Genomic DNA, 26,557 nt, shown 5'->3' on the forward strand with positions numbered 1-26,557 from the left:
AAACTATATTTTGGACAACATCGAGACTTACAGTTCAGTCAAATATTTAGCAAATAGGTGTGGTTTATGTACGAGCAGAAGTCAAAACTCTCTTTATAACCGAAATGGTTTCGGCCTTTAAACCTTGTTAGAGTACAGAAAGGAGTAGGAAACGGACCGTTTCTTTTAAGAGAAAATGTGGGTTAATAAGTACATTATTATATAAGATCTTGCTGTACATATTGAAGGAGGTCATTAGGTTCGAACTCTGACTTCAAGGTAACGAATAAGCAGAACTATATCAAAGTCATCTTCCATTAAAAAGATTTCTTAGAGCTAAGTGAAGAAATCGTGTTTATTGATATATGTACTATATATGTATCTGCACAGCTTTGAAACTAAACTTTTCATATTTCATAATTATTTATTTTCATACAAATTTCCAAGTTTTGCTGCAAATCTAGCTTTCATCTACATATATTTTGCATTTGCCAAAATACTAGAAACAGAAACACTTACAACTGTACAACGTAACGAGAGGCGTTTACCAAATCTAAGCGTTTTAAAGCAACCGGAACTAGAGCGTAAATTAGTAGAGAAAGAATCGCGAAATTCTTATTGAATTGAAGAAAAATTGCTTTTTATTGGAAATAGTTACGTACATATGTATATCTATTATATAGCATGACAATGCCAAGGAGAAATTTATTTGCGTAAACTTATCTTTAGCAAAATAAAAAAACGAAAAAAAAATGTATGTAACATACATAAATAAATAAGTGTGTGTATATATTTTTAGTGAGTTGTACATCACTTTTGAAGTTGCAATGGAATTTTGCACGAATTTTTGCTTCAGTGCCTTAAACACAAAAATGTAAATTTATGTTGCAAAATCAAAAGTACACAAACGGAACTTGAAAAAGATCGGAACAAAAATGAAAAAAATGAAAACAAAACAAAACACACACGGAAAGTGCTATGAAATGTGTAATTTTCTATTGAATTTGTGCAAAAACTGAAAAAAGCCTCTTTAGCTCTTTTTAAGGACATATTTTTTAGTAGTTTACAACGAGCATAAATTCATACATTCTAGATATATATACACATACAGTAGACACTCATATACATACATAAATATATATGTGCAAATGTAAAGTAAATAAAAGCCTATTACATACATATATTATATATAGTATTCACATACGGTAATTATGTATACACACATACACACACACATATATATACATACACTCATAAATATATATACAAAACTATATATTAAATATATATACATATATATAAGTATATATGTACGTGCATAAATACTTACTTGTATTTAAAAAAATATTGTGAAATAAAAATTAAACTTATAAGAGTTCACCGAAAATATATCTTTGTAGTGTTTTATTTCTTCTAAATGGTGGCCCATTTCGAGGTTCACCACTTTTCTAAAGAAACCACAGAAACTTCAAAATTTTTGGGGGATGTTTATTATCATTCTTTGACATTTATTTTTTGAAAATTATCTCTTTCAAATGTTGGCAGCGGCTACGTCTCATATAGTTCATTAGTTGAGTCCAATTTTCGATGACTCGTTCGAGCATTTCGACCGATAACTGGCGAATGGCATACGCGATGCTTGCTCCAAGGCCTGAATCGAAGCGGGATCAACTCCGCATAGATTTTAGACTTTATATATCCCATAGAAAACAAACTAACGTTGTGATATCACACTATCTTGGTGGCCAATCGACCAGCCCAAAACGTGAAATTATCTGCTCCCCGAAGTGTTTTCTCAATAAATCCATTCATTGATGCGATGTGTGTGAAGTGGCGCCGTCTTATTGAAACCAAATGTCGCCGAGATTACGAGCTTCAATTTCAGACAACAAATAATCCGTTATCATGGCGCTATAACGGTCTCCATTGACGGCTACGCTCTCATGGACCGATGATACCACCGGCCAACAAACAACACCAAACGTAGTTTTTTTAGATGAAATTTTGAATCTCTATAGGTTGCTATTCGTCCCATATGCGCCAATTTTGCTTGCTTACATTCCCATTGAGCCAGAAATAGCTAAAAATCTGGTCTAAAAATCCAATTCTAATTGGAATGCAGGCGGTGACCCGTAAAGGTCTATATACCTTCACTTCCAACGTGTACTACGGAAATTATCCAGATGATCGCAAATTCACTAAGTGCTCTCCCCTGGTCAGTAAATCAGATTGAATGTTTCCAAAAAGCTCCCCATTGCTTCTTCTCGCATAAGAAAGCACTGGGAGTGAGGATAACGCAGCCTGAAAGTATATCAACGGCAGTCGAAGTTGTAGACATATAAAAGTCGATTACTAACAAATAATAATAGAGACCAAAATTGTCCATTTACTCGAACTGACAGGTAGTGTAATTTAGCCTTTCAAGAGGGGTTGACGACGAGTTATTCAAAAGACGGGAATATCTGTTAATGATTAGGACAAATAAACTATTAATCAAGCGAAATTTGCATGGACTAATGGTCAAAATAACAGGTCATTATAATAATCTTTGGAAGGAAAAAGAGGGCCGCCATGGTATCATCTACAACAGTAATAAAAGGAAATAAGAGACCAACCATCCAGTAACTCTCTGAATGTGGAGAAAATGATTTAATGGAAAAGTAATAAATGCTTTCAAGGTCTCTTGCAACTCTATAAACTTTGTATCGCCTGACGATTCTATTGCTCTTGACTTTTTTCGAATTCCCATTGAAGAAACTAAAGTCTTTTCGACAAAGACCTTAAAGAAAGGTGTGTTAAATTGAAATAATCGTTTGTGAACATATATGATCCTAAAGGAATATGTTTTACCAATAATTCGTATTTGAATAATCGAATATACTTATAATAAGTAAGAATAGGCTAAGTTCGGTTGCAACCGAGCATTTTATACTATTGCAACTAGTAATATTCAAAACCAGCGAAATACCTTAAGATATAAATCGTAACCAGAGAATCGGAATATACTATACTACTCATACACTACAGACATTTTCAGCATAAGGTTTGTAAGAAAAACGAAAATCATTATACGTAGCATATGAGAGTTGGGGTAGTATCGACCCGATTTTATCTATTAACTTGCCACACTAAAAAATGTTCCCTTGGATTCATTAAGGTACCTCACATATAATTACCAATCATATGGAGCAATGTCAGCCGGATGTTCGGAAATCCCAGTAATAGTTATATTGGGACTAGGTCATGTTTTCGCATATAGTTGCATATAGTTTAGGCACATAAATAGTTTTAAGCAAAACACGCTCAGCATTGCGATAATCCACAGCTTGACCGATATATGCGGTATAAAGTCACCCGGAAGTTAGTAAATCTTTATATTAAGTAAATGGAGGCTCAGGGAAATATTGACCCGATTCAACCCCATTTCCGATACACAGAGTTACTATTTTACAGAAAATGACACTCCCTGAATTTCAATTGTATATCCCATACATTTACTGATATATTCGGTCAAAAGTCAACTATAGATACCGGGGTCTACATATTCGGTGCCTAGGGGCTTGAACAATTTTCGTTTGATTTGGGATTTGGGATTTGGGCGATTTCGCCCATTAAGGAACCCTCATACCTTGCGCGGACGGATTGATGGACGTATGGACAGACAGACAGTCACCCGGACTTCAACTTTTCTGGTCATCCTGAAATCATCCAAATATACATAACCCTATATCTAAGTCGCTTAGCTTTAGATGATATGTACAAGTACGTGTCTTTGCGCTTGGCGAGCTGTGAGAAACGAAACAACTGGTCTTCTATATGATATATTATCATTTCTTGGCGGCTATATGATTTATCTGCTGCCTTAATATAAGATACAATACAATGATGCAAACAGGAGCCGAAATTAATTCATGGAAAGCTTGGTTTTTTTCAACCAGCTGATTAAACTTCAAACCATCAGAGGTCCCTAACTGCGCATACTTCTAGGTTATCTTCAATAAAATTTATTTTATAAGAATATACATAGAACTCTTTAGTAGTTTAGTCTCCAGTTAAGACTTTTAAAACAAATTCCTCAGGGCGTTTTTGTTACCGATTTTCGGTCAGAAATTTTTTATATTTCCTTTAATACAAAACATTTCATTGATAGAAAAGTAAACAAATATACACATATTTTATCGAAAACCTTGTAGAGATACTAGTTCTTATTTTTATTTTTTTGTTCAAATTCTCGTAAATCTTGTCTTTTAGAATTTTTAAATCAGCAATACTGCCGGCAAATTTCATCAACCAATTTCTTTCGACTCTTCTTCAGATTACTGCGTATCTTCTGAGAGTCGAGTATGTAACAAATAATATCATGCATATTCTCAAAGCATATCAAACCGGCTGTGCCACAGTTCAGATCCAAATGGCGGAAACGATTCACATTACATGTACAACCATCGAATAGGAAATATATTTTGTCATAACAAGCGCGTCCACGAAATACCACATAATTACCCCATGGTGTCATTGTGAGTATGCGGTCGGCGCATTTAAAACCGGCGCGCAAAAGTTTGCAGATACTCTCATAAGTGCCGCTCTCAGAGCCGACAACTGCCATATCGTAAGCCACGCAAGAATAGCCTGGGTAACTGTTGGGTTTGCACGTGAGAGGTGGGTAATCATCTCCATATCTGCCATCGTCCCCACAACTTGAATCGGTACGACCATAAGTCGAACGATCATCTTCACCATGTTTCTTACGAGTATCCCGACCCTCGCGACTACTGCGGTCATCTTGCCCATCTCGTCCATCTCGTCCATCCCTACCATAACGACTATCCTGGTCTCCACCGATACGACTGTCATCACCTTGTTTACGCCCATCATCATCACCCTTTTTTGTAGAATCTGTGCGTTTAACCTCACTCTCAGTGCGTTTGTCTTTATCTTTATCCTTGTCTTTGTCCTTATCTTTATCTTTGTCTTTGTCCTTATCCTTGTCCTTATCTTTATCCTTATCGGTTTTGTCTTTATCCATCTTCTCCTTATCTTTTCTGTCCTGTTCAGCCTTTTCCTTATCCGACTTTTCTTTTTCTGATTCACGTTTTTTTCTGTCTTTATCCTTTTCGGACTTTCTCTTATCTGAACCATCCTTTTCTTTCTTATCCTTTTTCTTCTTATCTTTATTTTCTTTATCTTTGTCCTTCTTTCCTTTCTTGCCTTTTTCTGATTTATCACCCTTCTCTTTTCGCTTCTTTTTGCCCTTCTTTAATTTGTCTGTTTTTTCGCCTTTTGCTTTGCCTTTCTTCCCTTTGCCTTTTCCGCCTTTCTTTTTTCCCTTCCCGCCGCCGTCGCCACCTTTATGCTTACGACCTTTGCTTTTCTTTCTTCTACCCTTGCCATGTCGATGACCATCACCGCTCGAAGAAGATTCGTATTCACCCAGATCTTCTATTCCACCCTCTTCCTCTTCCAATTCTTCTTCTGACTCCTCAGTTTCACTCCTCTCGGGCATTTCCATTTGCACAATTCCAGATGTGATATCCTCTTCATCCTCATCGTCACCACCCAAATCGAGTTTACACTTCGTTTCGTCTTCCTCGAAGCAAAGCGTCTCATTCAATGACTTTACGTCGATATCTTCATTCAATATCGGTTCTTCGGGCGCTCCAATTGCTTCATTCGCAGCAAATTCTATATTATTAATTTTGAGTGTGTGTACTGCGAACTGTGTGGTGCGATTCGTCTCCAAAAGCATCTGGGTAAACACATTTAAAAGCATCTCTAATGAGCGAAACATTCTTAAAGTTGCATTTCTTTTCACTTCTACTTCCTTTTTATCTTCCTCCACGGGCAGGCCTTCAATGCGATGACGGTAGGGATCGAACAAGTAAAAGAAGTTATTCTTTTTGAATATAGCATAAATATTTTGATCGATTTGCACCAGCAAATTATTGTCTCCAGCGTCGAAACTACTAATCAGAGCAGCTTCCAGTTCGGTTTGCTTGAAGTTCGGCACACATTTCCAAGTGCCAGTGAACTTACGCGGTGTGAGCGTGTATCTAGCTTTGAACTGTGCAATCTTAAGACGATTTGGAAATCTTTCGATATCGATCGGTTCTTTTGCTTTCACACATTGCTCCCAACAGCATACGCACACGTTTACGCCATAGCAAATGATCTTTTCTACCATTCTCTCGTTCCATGTTGCTGGATGATCAATCTTGGCCGCCAATAAAGCTGCCACGCCTACCGGTAGCGCACTACGCGTGCGTATCGGATCGGGACTGTTGCGTAAGAGATGTGTCTCCCCCTTCAACACGGCATAGTCGTCGCTAATGACCTGATATTGATGTTCACGCTTACCGAAATCACGGCTCATAGTCTTACCGTCGGTACCGGTCATTTTCACCACCTTCATTTCGCGCAAATTGAAAGGATCCGTGGGTTGTATGCCGGACAAATTATTTATCAAATGTATCACATTATCCAATGCTTTAAGACAGATCAACATTGCTCTGCCATTTTCTTTGTCCGTTTCTAAATCTTCTGGCTTACGACCATACAAATCCAGGACGAAATAAACACCTCGCGAGCGCCATACCATTTTATAAGTGCCAGCAACCTTGATGAGACAAAATCGATGCTTCGAAAAAAATTTTTTCATAGCTACTCTAAATTTATCCATTGTCATATCGGGTGGGGGACCCTCTTCTGGACCGACCGGTGGGCTAAAATAGTACTTCTCACCCAACTCTACTTGGAAAGCGATGTCATCCACCTTATGCCAACGCTTTACCTTCGCCTCCAATGGTGAATAGATATGCAATGGAGAGTCAACATTATACTCGGGATCAGCTGGTTTAACCAACAAAGCTTGACCTTCTTTTAGGAGACCATCCAGAGTTTCTTCAGTCCACTGGCTTTCCGGTGTTGTATATACTTTCATAAATGCCACTAATGTCGTGGCAAAACGATGAGGGTGCACATCGGGTGTGTTGGATTTCGTTGCAATTGTAGCTTGCAAGACACCGATCGGTGCACCCAAGGTATTAACATTTGTAATTTTTGACTTGCCTGGTATATAACAGGGAAATGTGTTTTAATTGAAAGAGCAATGAAGGTAGCAGAGACTTACGTGGACTGCAAGCCGTGGGGTCAGGTCCGGGCGCATTATAGTCGTGTCCACCGAAAATACTACACATTTTAGGCACGCAAAGACAGGTCGAAGTACAAGGTGCTTCAAATGGTTTAGCGCTAAGAATATTTACATAAATACTTAAATATCGGGATTCAAGAGAAGAATACAACATTGTGCCTTACATTGATGGTATCGGTTGGCGTTCGCGGGGGGGACACGCCGGTGTGCAGCAAATACCACCTTCATTTCCTCCGAGTTTGTTATCCTGATTCATTTCATTTACAAGAATTTTTGAATTTTGTGCTTTTAATATTTTGCGATTTTTTTATTATAATTTATTTATAATAATATGAAAATATATAGAATTTTTATTTTTCGTCTAAGTGATTGACAGCTTAGAAATGGGTTGTTAAAATTGAAATATTTAATGCGTTTTTTTTTTTTTTTATAAACATATACATATATACATATGTATGGATATGTATGAATGCCAGTATCGTTATTTAAATCGAATTGTTTTGTTATCGGTCTCTTACGAGTTTCAACAGGGATAACCTAAAATAAAATTTCTAGTTTTCCCACTTTATATTTGGTTCCAGCAAAGGTACTCTTCCTACACAGTATTTGAATAACAACAAAAAAATGTTGAATTTCCTTCATTGCTATATGATCCATTTCACTGCTTTATGATCCATTCATAGGTAGTTTACTTTTCCGACAAAAATCTAACATGGGTAGTCAAAAGGAATCGAGATTTATATCCGGGGAGAATTGTCTCCTCAACATCATTTCCCAAAGCTGTAAACGCCAATATTTGGTTAATGCTGCTACATTGTGTAATTCACATCTGTAAAAGAATAAATCGGGAGACCATACCTCCAATTATGTTTGAAAACAGAGGGAAAGGGCTTCATTTTGTTATTCTATAGTCAAACACTAGTTAAAATTGTGTATCATATTTCCATTCCGGAGAAGTCCAAAAGTAGAAACTAATACGGCACAACTGGCACATAACGGATAACATTTTTTAAAAAAGCTCATTGATTTTTTTTTTCGCTAGCACAATAATTTCATTATATTAACGGGAATCATTACAAACACTCTTATATATAATTTTTTTTCTATATTTATAAATAATTTTCATTAAAGTAGCTTATTAGATTACTAAACATCTTCAATAAAATATTAATGTATTAGAAAAATATACGAAATGATAAACATAACTTATAAACTGAAGAAAACTGAAATAAAGACGAACAATGAGATATTTTCAGACCGATGCATAAGCACTGATTGTAGAATGCACGGTTTTAGGTGGTAGGTACAAAAATACTTGTATACAGATGGCGATAAACAGGCGCTGGTGTAGGTTAACTAAAAGAAACAATACCCTAGCACTCCATGGCTAGCGAATTTGAGTTTTCATTTAGCGCATTAACACCATTTTCAATAGGCATATTCAGACTGTTATCATCGCATGCCGCTTCTGGTGTATCCATTGACTCGCACCCAGTACCATTGAAGCTATTACCATTTGAACCAGCTGCCAACACTCCTGCTGATGTCGAAGTTGAAGCTCCGTCATCTGTATTGCCCATGGCATGCGCATGTAACTGACCATTGCCGTTTAACAAACCATTAGACGGTGTGTCGTCCCAATTTATTTTAAAGCGGGTAATGCGCGGTTTTGTAGCCAATATATTTCGCGTTAATTTGTCGAACAAAGGCTTTGGTGGCGGGTTTTCACGCATTTCTGGATCGGCATAATCATTATTAATGAAATAACCAACACGTACAAATTCCTGTCCACGATAAGAACAAGTAAGCAGTACTATTGTCACGCCAACAGCATCTTGTTCTGGAATTTTCGTCACATCGGGTGGATCTGCTTGAAAGACAAATATGTGACGGCCTTCTGGCACGGGTCCAACATATATCGTGTCCAGCACTTGATCATATTCCTCCGACTCGGCTGAGCCAACATAAATCATCTTCCATTCTAGATCTTCTTTTAACTCTTCAATACACTCGAAAGTAAGCTCAAATTGAAAAGGATTGAAGAAGCTGCTTGGATTGTCTAAAACGACCACGTTTGTGATATGCACTTTTGCCATGATGTCGTAGGCGATGCAGAGACAACCAGCTCGTCGAAAAGTCACTTATTTTATATGTTTATAACTGTCTATAATTTTAATACAATTAAACGATATTTTTTATGCTTATTTTCGATTTATACGTTCTTTTTCTTGACTACAATTTGCAATTGTCTCTGGCGAAATTTTTCAACAAGCATAATAACCGATGACAATTCCAATTACCTCTGACTTTCCCGCCAAACAAATTCCAGTGGAATGTTTTGGCATCTCATGTGTTGCCAACATTTTGTTTTTCTTTGAAAATGTTAATTCCTTATCAGCTGATAAGTTTGTATGGGAAAGGATTCAGTGAAATCAAAATGTTTTCAACAAAGTGAAAAAAGCTTATTGACGGCAAAATAGTAAACAATTGATGTAATTGCTTACACATATAAGATAAATAGAAACATAATAGAAATAGCAAATAACGTTATAATTTTTTCACACAGAAGTTTTTCTTGAGATCTGAGCAATGGCAAAAATTTTAATTTTATTTATCAAAAAACGAAGGTTTCTTTCTTTTTTTCCTCATGAGTAAAAAGTAATTTTAATGAAGATTCTTCTCTTAATTGGAGATGCATTGATTTTCTTCACCTTAATATATTTTCCATTACAAACTGAGTTACAAGCCATATACTTTTACCTATTCCTCACGTTGCGATGTGTCAATTGGAACACAAAACATTCGTAAGTTGCTTCTTCTTTGGTAAGAACAGTAAGTATTCTGCATATTCTTTCATTAATTAAAAAAAGAAATTATTTTTCGTGTAAAGTTTGTTAAATTTGAATATTTGGATAAATGTAAGTTTGACCTTTAATACGATATTAAATAAACGTAAAGAAAAATTTAATGTTACATACATATTTCACTTTGTTGAATACACTTTGAGTAAAATAAAATAAATATAATTATTTTTCGAATGAAAATAATTAGGGAGATAACTATTAATTGATTTAGTTTGAAAATCAAAACAAACAAAAATGTAAATTCAGTGTACTAAATGCTCTACTTGTATTAATAAGGTTTAAAAAAATTGTTATTAGAAAGTTTGTTTCGATACAAAAATTATATTTATTAGCTATTTGCTGTAAAAGTAATGTATGATTTTTATTATTAGTTAAAATACAACCGAATGTTTTAAATAAATATATACTTTTTAATATAAATGTGACATCATATTCAGTTACGTTACCAGTTACGTTCGTTATTGAGAGGTCACAAAATATTTTTAAATAAAATAATTTCAAGTTTTACGTATTACCCTGTAACTGTAAAAATTTTCAATAATTTTATTCTTCCTGTATTGCTATTAGAGAACAGCTGACAAATTGCAATTGTATCATCAGAGATTGTTTTCGTTAATTTTTGTGTAAATTTAAGCTAATATAATAATAATATACATATACATTAAAAACCATTTAAGGTTACTCTTAACGTTGCAATGATCCACTTAACAGGGCACAAGTATAATGCCCGAGAGATCATACAGAATATGTTTTCTCCACTAGTGGGTGTGATTTGCAGTCCACTAGCCAACGAAGTTTGTGCCCGCAACAACTTGTCCTTCGTGGAAATGTTGCAACCATTTTCAAAACTGTTAAATGATGGTAAAAATGTTATCCTTTATTAAAAATCTTAACTACAAATAAGCAAAAATATGACGTATGTATTTGTGTTTTCACAGCTCAATTTCGTGACGTGTCGGATACAAGTGTTTCAATTAAAGGCTTACGTTTGAATTTCTGCGATGTTGATTGGCGTCCGCCGCAGACGGTGCTGGCGCGTAAAATGCTCAATGAAGCAGTAACAAATGCGCAAAATGAGGAAACGAAATCAGTAATCATAGGTACTTCATAATACTAAATAATGGCAGATATTTATTTGTCTGTATATACATATATTTTTGGTATTTTAGGAGATTTGAAATTAAAGTTACCAACCTCAGAGCCGTGGTTCGAACAATGGCGAGAAACCTTCTTAACTGTGCAATTTCCCGCTGACCACGAGTTCACGCGTCATTTTCTTACTTGTCTCATCGTACTGAGCAGCAGTGATCCGAACATTGTGGAGAGTGCACAAAAGCTTACACAACGCGTACATCAAATGCAAAGTGTCACACCACAAAAGTTGCCCAAGTGGTTCAATCCCACTAATGTGCTTAATAGTTACGTAGTGTTGCACGAGGGTTCACAAGGGGATATATCTAAGTATGATAAAAGTGTTTATATCAACTTAAGTATTATAATTATATTTTGTACAACTTCTTTGCAGAGCTCAACAAGGCTACGAACTTCTAAAGTCCACATTTGGCGATAATAAATGTTTTCTGGTACAGATTAACTCATTAGATGCTACCGTGCCTGGAGAGGTGCCTGACTATTGGGCAACTTATATAAAACGTCAACCAAGAAATGTAAGCCCACCAACGAATAATAATTGTCTTAACATTATTTCTCATTTCTAATAATTTGTAGGAGTTACAAGTGGATCAAATAAGTGGCCCCAAAACACCACAAGATGCTATGTCCATGATCTCAATGCCAAACATTCAAATGCTCAGCGATGCAATGTCCACCACCACCACAGACAGCAGCAGTGATATAGCCATTATACATCCCTTGAGTCCGGTGCAAGAAAGCGCCACGGAAGCTATTGTGAGTTTGTAATTTCTTTATTTTCTTTAATATTAACTTTTTCACTATTTGTATTTTCTGGTAGAGCTCGAAGTTTTCAGTGAGCAGCGAGAGCATAGCTTCGCAGAATATAAACGCTAATGTATGGGCAACTGAAACAGACGGCGATACAACAGGACATGGTGGCTGCCTGAATGCTATGGATGTTGAGAATTTACGTCATTTCGTCCAGGATTATACGGTACGCGCGTTAATACCGTACGCCGAGCAGATGGTGGCTGTTCTCGCAGAAGCGGTAATATTATTTAAATAAAAGTTGTGTTTGTTTACTTTTCAATTTGTAATTTAAATTTAGATTACAAACAAAAAAGGTGTGAGCAAGTCCTTATTAAGTGCCACCAAACGCTTATTTAGTAGCAAACCGGCTTCGAATGCGACTAATCAAAACGCTGTCATGTAAGTGTGAACCGTTATGCGTTGGTGTCGTTGTATATTTATATTTTCACTTTCCATAGCTATACTCACGAATCCTCGGAATTGCAAACGCGCAAACTTGGCGATCTCTACTTCATGTTCGGGCATTATAACCTAGCTTTTCAGGTGAGTACTATCTTCGATAATTTAGCACTCACTTCTGTATTTACGGCGTAATCAAATTTTGTTCACAGGCCTACCACCAGGCTAAACGTGATTTCGACGCCGATTCCGCTTGGCAATATTACGCAGGTGCGCTCGAAATGGCCGCCGTTTCAGCGTTTATGCTGGGCACAGCCTACCGCAAGACCTTTGATTATATGGAGGAAGCTATTAAAACCTATCTAAACGTTTGCAAGTAAGCATTACACTGCTTCTTAATAGAAATGACACTAATGTGTAATACTAAACACAACAGATTGCAGCAGTTTGCTACGCGCGCCACATTACTGAGCATGGAATGTCTACGCACATCGCGCATGTACGGCGAGGCGGCCAATCAGCTTATACGCATGACTAGTGAAGATGCCGACTTACGTTCGGCTTTGCTTTTGGAGCAAGCGTCATACTGTTACTTGGCATCGCATCCCTCCATGTATAGGAAGTATGCTTTCAATATTGTGCTCTCGGGCAATCGCTACTCACGTGCTGGCCAGAGGAAGCACGCTCATCGCTGCTATCAGCAGGCGTATCAAGTGTTCGAGAGTCGCGGTTGGAGTTTGGCCGAAGATCACATACAATATACAATGGCTAAGCAAGCTTGCGCCTTGAAGAGGCTCGAAGAGGCGAGTAGTTCGTACTCGCATTTGTTGCATCCAGCCAGTCAACAGAGCGCGCAACAGCAAGTTATTTTCCTGAAGGAGTACATACAAATGCACACGGTAGGCTGACATTAATTTTTTTTTGTTTATGGTGGTCTTGTATGATATAAGGTTAGATGTATCAAACGTATGACGAAATGAGTTAACTCCTTTATTGTTGTGGAACCTGCTTGGGTCAAAGCTCAAATTATTATTATGTGTTGTTGTTGTTGCGGCAGTTCTAGGCCGGATACAAAATCCGGGTCCGTTCTTATTACGTAGACTCGACTGTCGTGGGAACGTCAGAAGAAAATGAGCTGTTTAAGGTCGGATCAATTGGAGAGGGTTCGATGGCGATATCCTTTCGATTTAAAAACACAACGCACTCCTTTCCGAGCAGTTTCTGTTGGAAGCGGAGCCGCTTACTAGGAGTGTCAAGATATCATTACTTCATTATGTCGACGACATCGAAAAGTACGTCGACCAGACTTAGGAAGCAACTAACTTTAGATACATATCCGACAAAGATCTCGAAGTGCCGCGAGAATCCAGTGTCCCCTCAAAACTCCAAACACTTCCTTGCATGCCCAACGAATCCCATTCATCTAACACCCCTTTCTCAGAGGTTACTACCTCAGTAGGTTTAAATAGTAACCAACAAACTCAGACTACTTGTCGACTTTTACACTGGCCATTGTAAGCTCAAGAAGCTCTTATATAACATGGGACTAGCTTCTTGTGCGAATTGCCGGTTATGCGACAGGAAGTCTAAAACTCCAGAAACCTGCTAATTGACTGCACAGCAGTCTGAAGGCCCTTGGATCCATGTTTCCAAATAGGGATTACATCGCCTCAATAGCTCCTAGCAGTATATTGGAGTTTATGAATTTGCTGGGGCTAGGGGAGTCGTTGTCCTTAGGTCGCGATACAATCCTCATTTATTTATCTAATCTAATCTAAGATAAATCAATGAATTCCTTGCCCTAGCCCTCATAAGCCAAATATCCTGATACTCATCTCCCTGTTTACGTTTAAAGTAGGGAAGATTCGTGTTCTAAAATTTTTAAATTAAAGAATTTTGGAGTAAAAATTTAATTTTAGATTTGAATTTTAATCTTATTTGTTTAGTAATAAAAACTTATTATATAACTATAAAATATAACTTTTCATCCCAGACATCTTAAATAATGAAAAAAAAAGTTTTTGAATTTGAAAATTATAGTAAGAAATAAAAAACTTATTTTTCAAATTAAAAGCTGCACTGAAAATGGATAAAAAGGAAAGATTTATATATTTTTTAATCCAGGTTTTGGGAGTATAAATTCTTAAAATTGTTTTTAATTATTTTTGAGGTTAGAAAATACATATTGAAGAGTTTCCATTTGTCACTTGTTTTATTATTTTCATACTTTATAGGAACTTATCAAACGAAATTCTGAATTGGGTCTACTTGCACTTGCGTTGCCGCAGGTGGCGCAAAACTCCGTACGCGTATTACTTTCCACACCCAGCACCATGGTTAGCGGACAACATGTAGCCGCCAGCGGTATTGACATAAAGGTTTAAGCCGCACTTGCTCTTGATAGAATATTTTCATTTAAAGCGCATATTTAAATATTACAGTCGAATTTTGCGGATGAACCCATTTGGCATAAAATGGAAGAGATGCTTGTGGCGACAGTGGATCCCAAAAGGGCTTTGGTATTCAAACCAACACGTTTTCTCTTCTCTAAAGAGTGCCCAGCTATAGAGAATCCACTGGCGGTGCAAGGCGGTGAGCAATTTTGAGAGATCTGCAATGTGTTTGATTAGACGTATCTTTAAATTATATTATTTTTGTATTCCAGAACCGATTGAGCTATCCGTAACGGTATTTAACACTGTCAAATGCAGTATTACCTTAAATGGCATCGATTTGCTTTGGCAACTGCAGCTGGATAATGGCGATATGCTTTCGAATGAATCGCTATACACACACAATGAAGAGAGTTCGAGTAATTAAGCTTTCAAAGATTTACGTCAAGCTCTTAATGACTGCATTTTCCTTTAACTTCAGGTAAAGCCGCCGTTAACGCCGCAATCAAAACCAATTGCGTGCCTTCCGTCGTTTTGGATGAGCGCTGCGAACATACGATTTACTTTAAAATTACACCAAAACTAACGGGACTTTTGAATATAATTGGCGTCGTGGGTGAGGTGGTGCTAACAGCAGAGCCCACTGCCTGTTTACAAGGCATGCTGAAATTCGAAACGCCGCAAGTCAAGGTGAAAGGCAAACAAGCCACACAAATGTTGATGGATAATAAAATGAGCATTAAAGTGACACCGGCTGTGCCGGCCATGTCTGTTAGCTTCACGCAGCTACCAACAAACCTAATAGCCGGTGAGATACTGCCTGTTGTGGTGAGCCTGCGAAACTCTGGCATTGTGCCGATCGAGGATGTTTTCCTTTGTTGTGATCAACCGCGCTGGCTGACTTTGACTGATGTAGATACGGAAGTGCCGTTGTCTATATTGAAATGTAATGCTTGAAACCATATTTAGTTTTCGTTCTAAATTTAATTATGTATGCCCTACAGCTGTTAAAGATCTCTCCAACGAGAAGTTATCGAAAGATCGCGAGCTGCGTCGTCAACGTGTTTTCCGCTTGCTAAAAAATGAAAATTCCGTTAGTTTGAAACCGCAAGAGTGCACAACTGTGTCGATGCACATACAGGCGCCCTACCAGAAAGGCGATTTCACATTGCGTCTCCTATTCCTCTATAGTTTGCCAGATGGGACTAGTGCGTCCATTAAATACCGTCTGGTGCGCCACAATTGGCAATTTCAAGTGCATGAGTGTCTGCACGCTGCAGTGACATGTGTGATAAGCAACACGTTGTCGGGCGAGCTGGGTCTTGATGTTGCTGTTAAGAATGAGAGTAGCGCGAAAAGTTTTGGTGCAAGCGATATGTATATTAATTCCATTGGAGTATATAGCGCCGACCATAATATGAACAGGAATAAGCTCTACAGTAAGTTGCAACATTTATGAGTAGTCTTTAACGGACCGGTTCTAACAGATGTGCAAAATTTTATTTACAGTTACAAATCAAATGGGCATTTCTACTGGCAGTGATGGTGGTAAGTTGGTTATTAAAAGAGCCAAATTTTTTTTTTAATGCATTGTTGACTTATAATCGTTTTTATTTCATTTAGCGCGCTTTCTGCCGATAGGCAAGTCAATGAATTTCCAGTGCCGTCTTGAACGCAACAAAACCAAAACCACTTCGCCACCTGCTAAGTTGCTTTATGAACGGGTTTCATTTGTTAACGTTATACCCGCTATCCATGCTGATAAAGCACACACACAAATTCCTTCCGTTTACGAAATGTACGGCTTTTTGGCTAAACATGAGACTTTATACTTCAACACCAACATCAATACAGATGAATTTAACAGCGCTATAGCGAACGCAGATCCACACACTACAGTGGTGTTAAATTGGGCGGCACAAGTCAAACTTAGCCAAGACGAGACTCCACGTTTGGTGGCTGGCCAACATTTCATACAATTACGCAATCTTTATGAAAGTTCCACTTGTCTGGGCGTGCAAGCATCACAACACGGTTTTGTTGATATTATATCAAAGCCCCAACAGTTGCGCAGCATTGCTGAGTTCGCTTTGAATGACACGGATGCGCAGCCCTTTGCTGTGTTCGCCGATGAGCAGCGTTGGGTGGACGATGAAGATGACGCTGAGGAAGCTGATGACAACGCGTCATTTTGGGAGGTGAACACAGATTATGTGGGCAAGCGTTGTTTGTTGGTGGATGAAAGTTTAACACTTGCTGTGAAAGCTTGAATATAAATGTTTTATCTTAGTTATTTACTATAATTTTTATTAAAGCGTAGTTTCTGTCAATGCTACAGTGCAATAAATAATAAAAAAATATATGTATAATAATTAAGTGTTACTTTTATTAAAATTTGCTAATACCATACAATTATACTAAACACTACGTCATTTAACGAACATTAGACTAGACAAACACTGCTTATATTTACTTATTGCTACACAGACTTGTTAGACAAAGTGTTGTCTAAAAAACAGTGACATTTTATTTTTGCCTTAACGATACAAATTTAGTTGAGCAACTAACTCTCTCTCGTCGATTTCCTTCGTATTGAGGTCGGCCTCTTGCTTTTTTAATAGTTCAAAAATCGCCGCAAGTTGTTCTCTTTCGATTCTAGAATATTACGTTTTCATAAGCATTAAGAATTTTTTTGGGTATTAAAACACTCACTTGCGTTCTTCCTCCAATTGGTCGCGCGTCAATTGAGCTTCCAACTCTTTGAGCCGCGCTGATTTCATTTTACCAACCAGTCCATCACCTAACGGATTATCCGTGTCGATGTCGTCTTCGTCACTGCAGTCATATAAATCGCCTTCAGCTGTCAGTAGATTAGGCTGCTCTTCCACTTCACGATCCAAGCGTGAGCCATACAACTATTGCATAAGTATAGTAATTAGTTAATTTTCAATAAAAGTATACTTAATAATAATCACCCCAATGTCCTTCACCAAATTGGAAAAGTAGAATGCTAGTATAACCGCAGCTAGCATCGTCACAGTGCTCAGAAGGTAAACATTATCGAAAGAATCGAAAATTTCCGCAATGCCTAATAGTCCACTCATATTATTAGCTCTTTAATTCACAAAATATATTATATTTTTAAGCAACACACAAAAATGTTTAAATTCTATCGCCCTCGGCAAAAGAATTGGTCGATAAAAGTAAATAAACAAACACGAAAACCCGATAAAAGATAAATTGCATAAAAATCTCTGTATTACAATTGTTATTTAATTCAATTACTTGCGGCAAAAAAATTGCGTTGATAAAGGTAAATAAACAAACTCGAAAACTTAACAAGAGAGAAATTGCATAAAAATATTTGCCAAAAAATTCAACAGGGTTGCATAGCACGTCATAAATGAAGTACACAAATTAATTCCTCTACGCTGTTTTTGGCGCAAATAGTTGTCATGCTTGAAAATTATTTAAATTATAAAAAAAGTCAAAAATTAATTATTAAACTCATATGTATGTACCCGTTAGAACAACAACAACACTTTTAAAATAAATTATCCAAATCACTTTTTAGTTATCATGCCTACTTTTTCGTTGTTACTTCTTACAATCGGATTTTAACAAAATATGATTGGAAAAGGAAATTTAATTAAATGCAAAAGACAATGGTTTAACCATAGCTGTTAAGCAAACCCCATTGAAAATATATAAAGCGATTTGAAGATGCGGATTGCTAAGAAAAAAATCAAAAATTCAGAAGAACTTTGGACTGGGATCGAGGATGCATGGTACACAATTCCACATAGTAGGTGTCAGAAGTTAGCCAAGAGTTTGTCCTGACGATGCCAAGTAATTTTGAAAAACCACTGAAAACGTTTCCGGAACTTTTATGCATGCATATACCCACATCTTGTTTTTTACATCCCACCAACGCCAAACACAAGATTAAGATATGTTCTCTTCTTGAGTAGTTTCTTTCATACACAATTGAAGTACATCGGATCGAATTCAAATTGTATATATTCTCGTTCTTAAAAAATGTAAAAAAATATTTGATTTACCAAGACGTTGCATTGCGAAAAGGGTTAGCTGAAACACAGCTGGTATCCCCTGCCACAAAGACCGAAAATAAAACTCATAGATTTGTGAATTCGTTGAAATTTATTTATTTCAAACATGGCTCGGTTTTTGAAAAATGTATAACTTTCATTAATAAACTTATATGCGTAATTGTAATGTAACTTCAACTCAAATATTGTTTCTTCAAATAACATACATATGTATATGTGACCTGGTCTACGGAAAGGGGGCTTAGGTGTAAAAAAATCAATTTTCACTTTTTAGTTGATTCGGATGGAAGATGAGATGCTTTTTCACGTGATAGAATCCAAAAAGTCATAACGTTAGTCGCACGTTAGCTCCCTTTTCGTAGACCAGGTCACATATTTTGTTTAACAACTTTGTACTTAAATTAAATTCATTTGTACTTGTGGGTTAACATAGCACTTTTTATATAACAAATTATAAGATGTACATTCCACTAGGTAAAATAAAAAGTTGAGTGATATATTAGTAAAGGTGCTACCTGTAGGAAAGGTTGCAATTTTTTTATTAAAAAAATTGGAATTAAAAACAGTAAACCTAATTTTTAACCCTTAATGTTTGGGTGCAAAAATTGGAAATTTAATTTTGAATTCCGATTTTACAAAATTTTAAATTGATAAATATAAATAATTTGAATATGTAAGTTAGCGGATCAGTACTCTAGAGTTTGAATATGATGACTCTGTGCCAGCTCCGGTTTAAAATAATAGAACACGAAGTACGCAAGCGCGAAAATTTTTTTGTGTAATTTTTAATTACAGACCTGGGATTAAACTTTTTTTCAATTCAGTACTTGGGATTAGAACTTTGAAAAATATTTTTAGTTAACATTTTTGGAAACACAACATAAAAAAAAATTAAATAAATTTAAATTCAATTATTTTCAACTCTCTCAAGCTTTACGGTACGGTACGAAGGTATAGCTGAGTTTTGTTTATTTACCGCACCACACAGATGAAAGTTTGCCTCATCGGAAAACATGATTTTCTTCATACTTATTATTATTTTGATAATAAGATTGAATAATTTGTAAACGTTGTTCTTGCGTACATCTTTCCATGATGAAATTGTAAACTTTACCGAATACAATGAAAAAAAAAAATTAAAGATCATGACATCTTAAAAACGCCGAGACGACTTAGAAACTATCGAGTGGTACGACTTGTCAAATAAAGTGCTATAAGAGATTATCTTCAAACTAGCGAAGTTTAATTAACTGGAAATTCAAAAATTAAAAATTGGGCAGAAGCAATGTGGCTTGGCAACATATGTTCCTAGCTTGAGAGTACCCTCCCGATATTTTTCAAAACATGGTCCGTAACCGGATGGGTTTCTCATTGACTAAGATAAGAAAAAAAATTATTGAACAAGTTTTTTTTATAATAAAATTACAGTTTTGAAAATTCAATAGGAGATTCTGTTGTCTTATCTTTTATAAATGGCTTCCCCCTACCTTTAATCTTTAATAATTTCATTTAATTTGTTCTTGTTGTAGCTGCCGGGTCCGTTTCGGTTACAGTCATTTGAAGTTTCTTACAAGTTATTTATTCTAATTTATTAGCTGTTATTGAAAGAATAATTAATACGTAACGGCAAATATATTATCTCCAGAAACTGGTTGCTATTAACTGTGAAAATTTTACAAATAAGCATGTGTTTTCTTATAAATGTATCCTATAATGTAGATTTAAAAGAACATAAAAAAATGAACCAAGTCTGTGCATGACGCAGTGCGAGAATTGATGGGCCAATAGGCTTATGCTATTTTATTTAATAAAATTAATAAAAAAAATGCAAAGTTTAAGCTTCGAAAAACCAAAAAATATATCAAAATATAAGAAGTTTTTGAAAATCATATTATACTTGCAATTCTTAAACTTAAAATTAAAAAAAAAATAAATAATTATAGCATGCTAAATAAATCAAGTTTGTACTTCATCTTTAAGTTCAAAAAAATACTATTTCAATATGAAATATTTTATTAATAATAATGGTTCTTACGTAATAACGCCACCGCAGCAAAAACCTAATGCCATGTCCTTAGATTTTTTCACTTAGAATTCAACGCTTCAATAAAATATCCGGCCTTGATCCAACACCGAGATGCCCTTGCTCCTTTCGCTTTGAAATCCCTTCTGATGACAATTACCTTTTTGCTGCTGTGACGTTAATTTGTAAGCACGATATTAATTTATATTATTTCACTAGTTATGGTATTGTGATTAAATTTGTTTATCTGTTTTTATTTCTTCGTTTAATAGTAAATGAACACATTTAAATGCAATATTGATTGTTGATTGTAATGCTTCAAAGCTACTTTTCACAGCCAATAATCATTATGCACGATGTTGATTTACTACTTTTAGTTAAGGTTAGTTAATTAAAAACTAGATGCATCGCAAAAACTTGAATTTGTATTTACTCTAAATACACAAAGTTTGAACACCACGAAAAGGGTTTCCTTCTCATTCTGCTAATTGATTAAATTTGAAATCAAAATCTTTTGCACTACGTTTTATGTGCTGAAAGCCAGCTCGACTCTTACGTTGCATTTCCAAAGGTGTAGTGGCATCTTCACTTTCACAAAATGTTTTTGAAAATATCTCACATTGATTGTAGAAATTTTTCAGCATGTGCTTATGAAGAAGATGTTCATGCAATTTTAATTGCATTATTGCTTTCTTTGCCAGTAGTAGGCGCACTACTAATGTCAGCGGCCGTTTGTACGGGTCGTTGGTCAACTAAAGAAATAAAATAACATGTATTTAGTATTAGAGAAAAAATGATATATACATTTTATATTACAGTGCTTTCCGCCTCAGGGTGAAAGAAGATTTGCGTTACATTTAATATCTTCTCTACAGCTTCTATTAAAGTCAATGGTTCTTTGATCCCTCTTATGATAGATACCGCTACAAAAGTATCAAAAATTCCACCTAATTTAACGCCGTGCCGATTTTTAAGGTGATCAACTAGTTTATGGCTATAATGTACCACTTTGCGTGGTCTCTCAGCCTCAAGTAGATGCTTCATTTCCCGAAATATACTACCCAATGCGATAATGTCGAATATGTAGACGGTTTGAAACGTGGCTAGTACCATCACGGATGTGCGATGAGCGCGACCATAGTCCACCGGCTCGATAATAAGTGCAACAACTGGTTGAACACGAATGTCTGCTAATGCTTTGTGATATTTTTGATCAGTCTGCGTAATGCATACCATCGAATTTAGTTGCTCGTGTATCAGATCTAATTCAGATGTACTAAGCGAAATATCATTTTCTTCTGATGATGCAAGCTTACTTTCTGTCGACGAAGTTGGCGACCTCAGCGCTGTATTGTAGCTAGTGGGACTTTCTGATGATGTAGGTGATGTAGTCGAATCACTGCAACTATTTGAGTTACTGGAAGGTTCATCTTCTCTTATAATCTGTAACTTTTTAATTTGAGGAAAAGCTAAAATTTGCGGCGTGTTATATTGACAATTTGAACGTTGGTCATAAGGGTTCTCTAGTTCAATTATTCTGCGTTTTGGATCAACAAACTTTAATGTGCCTGTCAATAATTCACTGGCTGTTTGCACCAATAGCATCTGTCCCAATTGTAGCGTGATGTCCAAAGACTCCATTTTTTATGTTTACAGTTAATAGTGTTATATGCGTTTTGCAGTATGAAAAGAAGCCAGGATAACCTTATACTTGATTTAAAACATTTAATAGAGGACGTTACGTTTTTTCTTATAATTTTTTTCAAAAAAATACAGCACTTTGCACAATTGTTTCGAAAAACGTTGCTACTGCAAAACAAATTTGACTAGTAAAATAAGCAAAATATCAACTAAATTGCAAGTGTCAAAAACAGGGTTGCGTTTCAATGTTATTGAAAAGGTTTTTATGAAGAGTTTATTTTTTCGTATTTTCTGATTTAATAAAATTAATTTAATATTTTTTAAAAATTATCAGAATAGAAAACGATTACAAAATAGGGTAAATGTTCAGCAGAGCGGCTTTTCCCAAAACGTGCACCAATTTTCACGGGAAATGTCTTAAAATAGTCGTTTTTAGTTCTACTTTACGAATATGGTAGGCGCGTGCTTTTAAAAACAATATTTTCTTTATTTTAATAGAAAAATATGGTATTTCCCGAAATCAAAAATTCACTTTTGCACTTTACACGTCTTTCGATGTTAAAAATATATTTTCTATCAATTATATACACGTACATATTGATGGTCTTTAATTAATTAATTAGAGAAATGGTTTCTATTGTTATTTTTATAAAAATATGTAAAACTTCACAATCGAATCGTGCGCTCGAAAAAAATTAACCCTGGTCGGTCCAACACCCTGGCGTTCATTATTCTTCTGTGTCCAACTTCTTCTTTTTTCTGCAATAATAATGAATTATAAATTTTTCTATTATGTATTTCTCATTTTTACCAATTCTCGATCAGACCCGAAAATTGAGAATATCGATATTTTAATTTCTTTTTATTTTTCCAATTATTATTATTTTTCTATTACGCGTCTCTCATTTTTATCTATTTTTGTTTAGTCTCGAATATCGAGAGTATCGATATTTCGAAACCGATCGCTGCCCGTATCACTAGTACCCAATTGAATTTCGAACAGTGATGCCATTTATAGCGTAAATATCGTGCAAAATCATATTTCTTTTTGTTCTATTACAAAAAAAAAACATAAAAATACCGTGCGATTCTGTAACTTGAGACAGTCTCAAGTCTCGAAATTTGAGATTTTAAGTTAGAGACAATTTTTGAGACTTGAGATGATATTGCTATTCTGTAAGTGACAGTCACAAAATCTATTACATTTCATTATTCAGAGATGTTTTTACATTTGAATGAAAATAAATATGTCGATAACAAATATTAAATTTTCTATAACATAGTCAAAAAACATAATTATCAATGAAAATAAAAATATATGTTGACTTTGTTTCATAATATTTACGAAATTTATGTAAATTTGATTTATTTTTAACCTTTTCGTGTTTGAGTTGCTTACAAAATATAAAGAAACGACAATCGATTAATATCTATGATGATCTCTATTCAGTATATTCAAAATGGCAGACAAGAGTTCTTTTTAGTTTTGTGACCTGCTAACTACCAGGTCTCAATATTTTGAGACTAACGCTAGAGACTGTTTAGAGAATAGTAACTAGTCTCAAATTGAGACTTTGCCTCAAAATGTCTCAAATAGAGACTAGAGACTGGTTACAGAATCCCGCTAATAGATAACGCGCCATATATATTCGTGAATCGGAATTAAAAACGATTTTTTTTAAGACATTTCCCGTGAAAATTGGTGGACGTTTTCGGAAAAGCCGCTCCGCTGAACATTTACCCAAAGTATAAACCAAATGAAATTTTTTGGCATGTCGTGGTTTTTGTTGTAACGGTTATCTGTTTCACATTAAGATGGTAAGGTTCAAATAAGTTGTCATCGAAGTTGAACGGTGCTGTGCTCGATTGGAGATATCAAGAGACATCCCGTTATATTCCGGAGTGCAGTGTTATGACATCTCTGTGGCTTCCCAGTTAAGAACCGCCCAGTCGATTGCCTTGTATGTTGCGAAGAACGATTTTTTGTCTTTTCCCCATGTGCTGCCGGCTAACGTCTTGAGGATTTTGTACTTTGGCATTATCGCGGTCGCGTGAGGAGTGAAGGAGCACAGGCCGTCGAATGTCACACCTAAATCTTAGGGTTATTGACAGTCGTAATCTTAACGCTATCGATTGCAATATTAAGGTGAAGTCTGTACTCCTTCGTCCTGTTAGTCAATATGGTCAATGTGGATTTAGTGGGGGAGAGTGTTAGGTTCCGTGCAGTGAGGAAGCGAAAAAGGTCGAAGAGACCGTTTATTTTTGAGCACATGCCATCGATTTCATTGTCCGACGACAATATCATGGAATCATCAGTGTACGAGGTAATAGAAATTCCTGTTGGTTGAGGAAGTTTCGGGATGTAAAGTTAAATAGCAACGGAGAGAGGACACCACAGCAGTTCAGGTAGTTTATAGCCTATCTCTTTAGCCCTGGAGGAAGCGTATATTTTCCGATGTCCTCAAGTAACATTCTGTGGTTGACTTTGTCAAAGGCTTTTTAAGAGTCTAATGTTTCGGAAATCGTTGTTGTTGTTAGGATGGTAAGGGTTATCTGTGTTGTCATCGACGTCATCTACCGGGAGGCCCAGGAAACGTGCTGTTTCGACGGGGTCGGACCAAAGGGAAAAGGGTGGTAGATGAGTGGGGTTGGTAGGGCATGCAAAGAGGTGGTCAGTGTCATGCGGAGACTCGTTGCATGCAGGGCATACATTGGGTATGTCTGGGTCAATTCTGGATAGGTAGGATTTTAACCTGCTACAATATCCAGAACGAAGCTGCGCTAGGGTCACTCGCGTTTCTCGAGCTATTCGTCTGCGATGGGTGGTGGTTTAGTCAAGAAAGGACCTTTTGATGTTCCTAGGAGGCGGTTCCGCTCCAAGCAGATGGCTGCAAGGGTGATTTCTACGAAAACATCCCTGCAGGAACTGCTTGGAGAGGAGTTCATTATGCTCCTTAACCGGGAGCATAAGCGTCTCACTGATTAGGTGTTCGATAGGAGACATCAAAAGGCATCCCGTCGTGGTCCGGAGTGCAGTATTCTGGCGGTCTGGAGTTTCCTCATCTGCGTACCATGGCATCCAGGCGACCATATAGGTGTTGCGTAGTTGAGGACCGGCCGGCCGATTGCCTTGTATGTTGCCAACAATGTTTCTTTGTCTTTTCCCCATGTGCTGCCGGCTAGCTACTTGAGGATTTTGTTGCGGCTCTGTACCTTGGCAAAAATCGTGGTCGTATGGGGAGTGAAAGAGCATAGGCTATCGAAAGTTACACCTAAAATCTTAGGGTTATTGACAGTCGGAATTTTCACGCCATCGACTTCAATATTCAGGACTGTACTCCTTCGTCCAGTTCGTAAAAATGGTCGCTGTGGATTTGGTGGGGGAAAGTGTGAGGTTCCGTGCAGTGAGGAAACGAGAAAGGTCGGAGAGGTAGCTGTTTACCTTCGCATACATGCCATCGTCTTCGTACGAGGTTATGGAAACCCCCTCTGGTGGCTGCGGGAGTTTCGAGATGTAAAAATTAAACACTAGCGGGGAGAGGACACCACCCTGCGGAACCCCCTGTTTAATTCTTCTCAGTTTGGATGTTTCACCTCGAAATAGTACGGATGATTGACGACCGTTTAGGTAGTTCGTGGTCCACCTCTTTAACCCTGGAGGAAGCGTGGTTTTCTCAATGTCCTGCAATAGCGTTTTGAGGTTGGCTGTGTCAAAAGCTTTTGACAAGTCCAACGCTACGAGGATCGTTCTCTCGCAGGGTGGTTTCTGGTTGAGGCCACGAACTATCTGAGCGTTTATGACCCTAAGTGCTGTGGTGGTGCTGTGCACTTTTCAAAATCCATGCTGGTGGCTGGCTAGGCTTAGGTGGTGAGTGAAGGTCGGGAGTAGCAAGGCCTCAAGTGTCTTCACTACTGGGCAGAGGAGAGTTATCGGACGATAAGATTCCCCTTTTTTGGCGGGTTTCCCAGGTTTCAGTAGTGGGACCACTCTTCCGACTTTCCACACATCGGGTATTTGAAGAGTGGTCAGCGACAGATTGAGGACCTTGGTGAGATAGCCTACTCCCGTCGAGTGGGTGGGTAGGAATGGGTAGAGC

The 26,557-nt window shown here is 36.7% G+C and overlaps 5 protein-coding genes across 5 annotated transcripts; 1 reads left to right on the forward strand and 4 right to left on the reverse strand.

The window, feature by feature from the left end:
- Positions 1-4,089: 4,089 nt before the first annotated feature.
- On the reverse strand, positions 4,090-8,044 carry LOC126762677 (uncharacterized). The gene is made up of 3 exons (XM_050479595.1): positions 7,291-8,044; positions 7,106-7,224; positions 4,090-7,044 (listed from the first exon to the last, which is right to left on the reverse strand). The coding sequence occupies exons 1-3, from the start codon at positions 7,380-7,382 to the stop codon at positions 4,241-4,243; spliced, it is 3,015 nt and encodes a 1,004-aa protein (XP_050335552.1). The 5' UTR covers positions 7,383-8,044; the 3' UTR covers positions 4,090-4,240.
- Positions 8,045-8,218: 174 nt separating this feature from the next.
- On the reverse strand, positions 8,219-9,423 carry LOC126762707 (histone chaperone asf1). The gene has a single exon (XM_050479658.1). It carries the CDS (start codon positions 9,220-9,222, stop codon positions 8,500-8,502), a length of 723 nt encoding a protein of 240 aa, XP_050335615.1. The 5' UTR covers positions 9,223-9,423; the 3' UTR covers positions 8,219-8,499.
- Positions 9,424-10,570: 1,147 nt separating this feature from the next.
- On the forward strand, positions 10,571-17,098 carry LOC126762673 (trafficking protein particle complex subunit 8). The gene is made up of 17 exons (XM_050479585.1): positions 10,571-10,851; positions 10,929-11,090; positions 11,160-11,451; positions 11,516-11,657; positions 11,719-11,898; positions 11,963-12,172; positions 12,233-12,333; positions 12,393-12,477; positions 12,546-12,709; positions 12,770-13,232; positions 14,568-14,711; positions 14,775-14,925; positions 14,999-15,145; positions 15,208-15,672; positions 15,731-16,165; positions 16,236-16,274; positions 16,350-17,098. The coding sequence occupies exons 1-17, from the start codon at positions 10,686-10,688 to the stop codon at positions 16,994-16,996; spliced, it is 3,993 nt and encodes a 1,330-aa protein (XP_050335542.1). The 5' UTR covers positions 10,571-10,685; the 3' UTR covers positions 16,997-17,098.
- On the reverse strand, positions 17,091-18,069 carry LOC126762711 (matrix-remodeling-associated protein 7). The gene is made up of 3 exons (XM_050479664.1): positions 17,702-18,069; positions 17,439-17,641; positions 17,091-17,381 (listed from the first exon to the last, which is right to left on the reverse strand). The coding sequence occupies exons 1-3, from the start codon at positions 17,828-17,830 to the stop codon at positions 17,264-17,266; spliced, it is 450 nt and encodes a 149-aa protein (XP_050335621.1). The 5' UTR covers positions 17,831-18,069; the 3' UTR covers positions 17,091-17,263.
- A 799-nt stretch (positions 18,070-18,868) lies between these two features.
- On the reverse strand, positions 18,869-22,652 carry LOC126762703 (protein Exd1 homolog). Its single transcript, XM_050479654.1, has 2 exons — positions 21,636-22,652; positions 18,869-21,571 (listed from the first exon to the last, which is right to left on the reverse strand). Exons 1-2 carry the CDS (start codon positions 22,458-22,460, stop codon positions 21,296-21,298), a joined length of 1,101 nt encoding a protein of 366 aa, XP_050335611.1. The 5' UTR covers positions 22,461-22,652; the 3' UTR covers positions 18,869-21,295.
- Between the last annotated feature and the right edge of the window lie 3,905 nt (positions 22,653-26,557).

This window comes from Bactrocera neohumeralis, chromosome 6 (genome assembly GCF_024586455.1).
Source record: "Bactrocera neohumeralis isolate Rockhampton chromosome 6, APGP_CSIRO_Bneo_wtdbg2-racon-allhic-juicebox.fasta_v2, whole genome shotgun sequence".
Classification (NCBI taxonomy): domain Eukaryota; kingdom Metazoa; phylum Arthropoda; class Insecta; order Diptera; family Tephritidae; genus Bactrocera; species Bactrocera neohumeralis.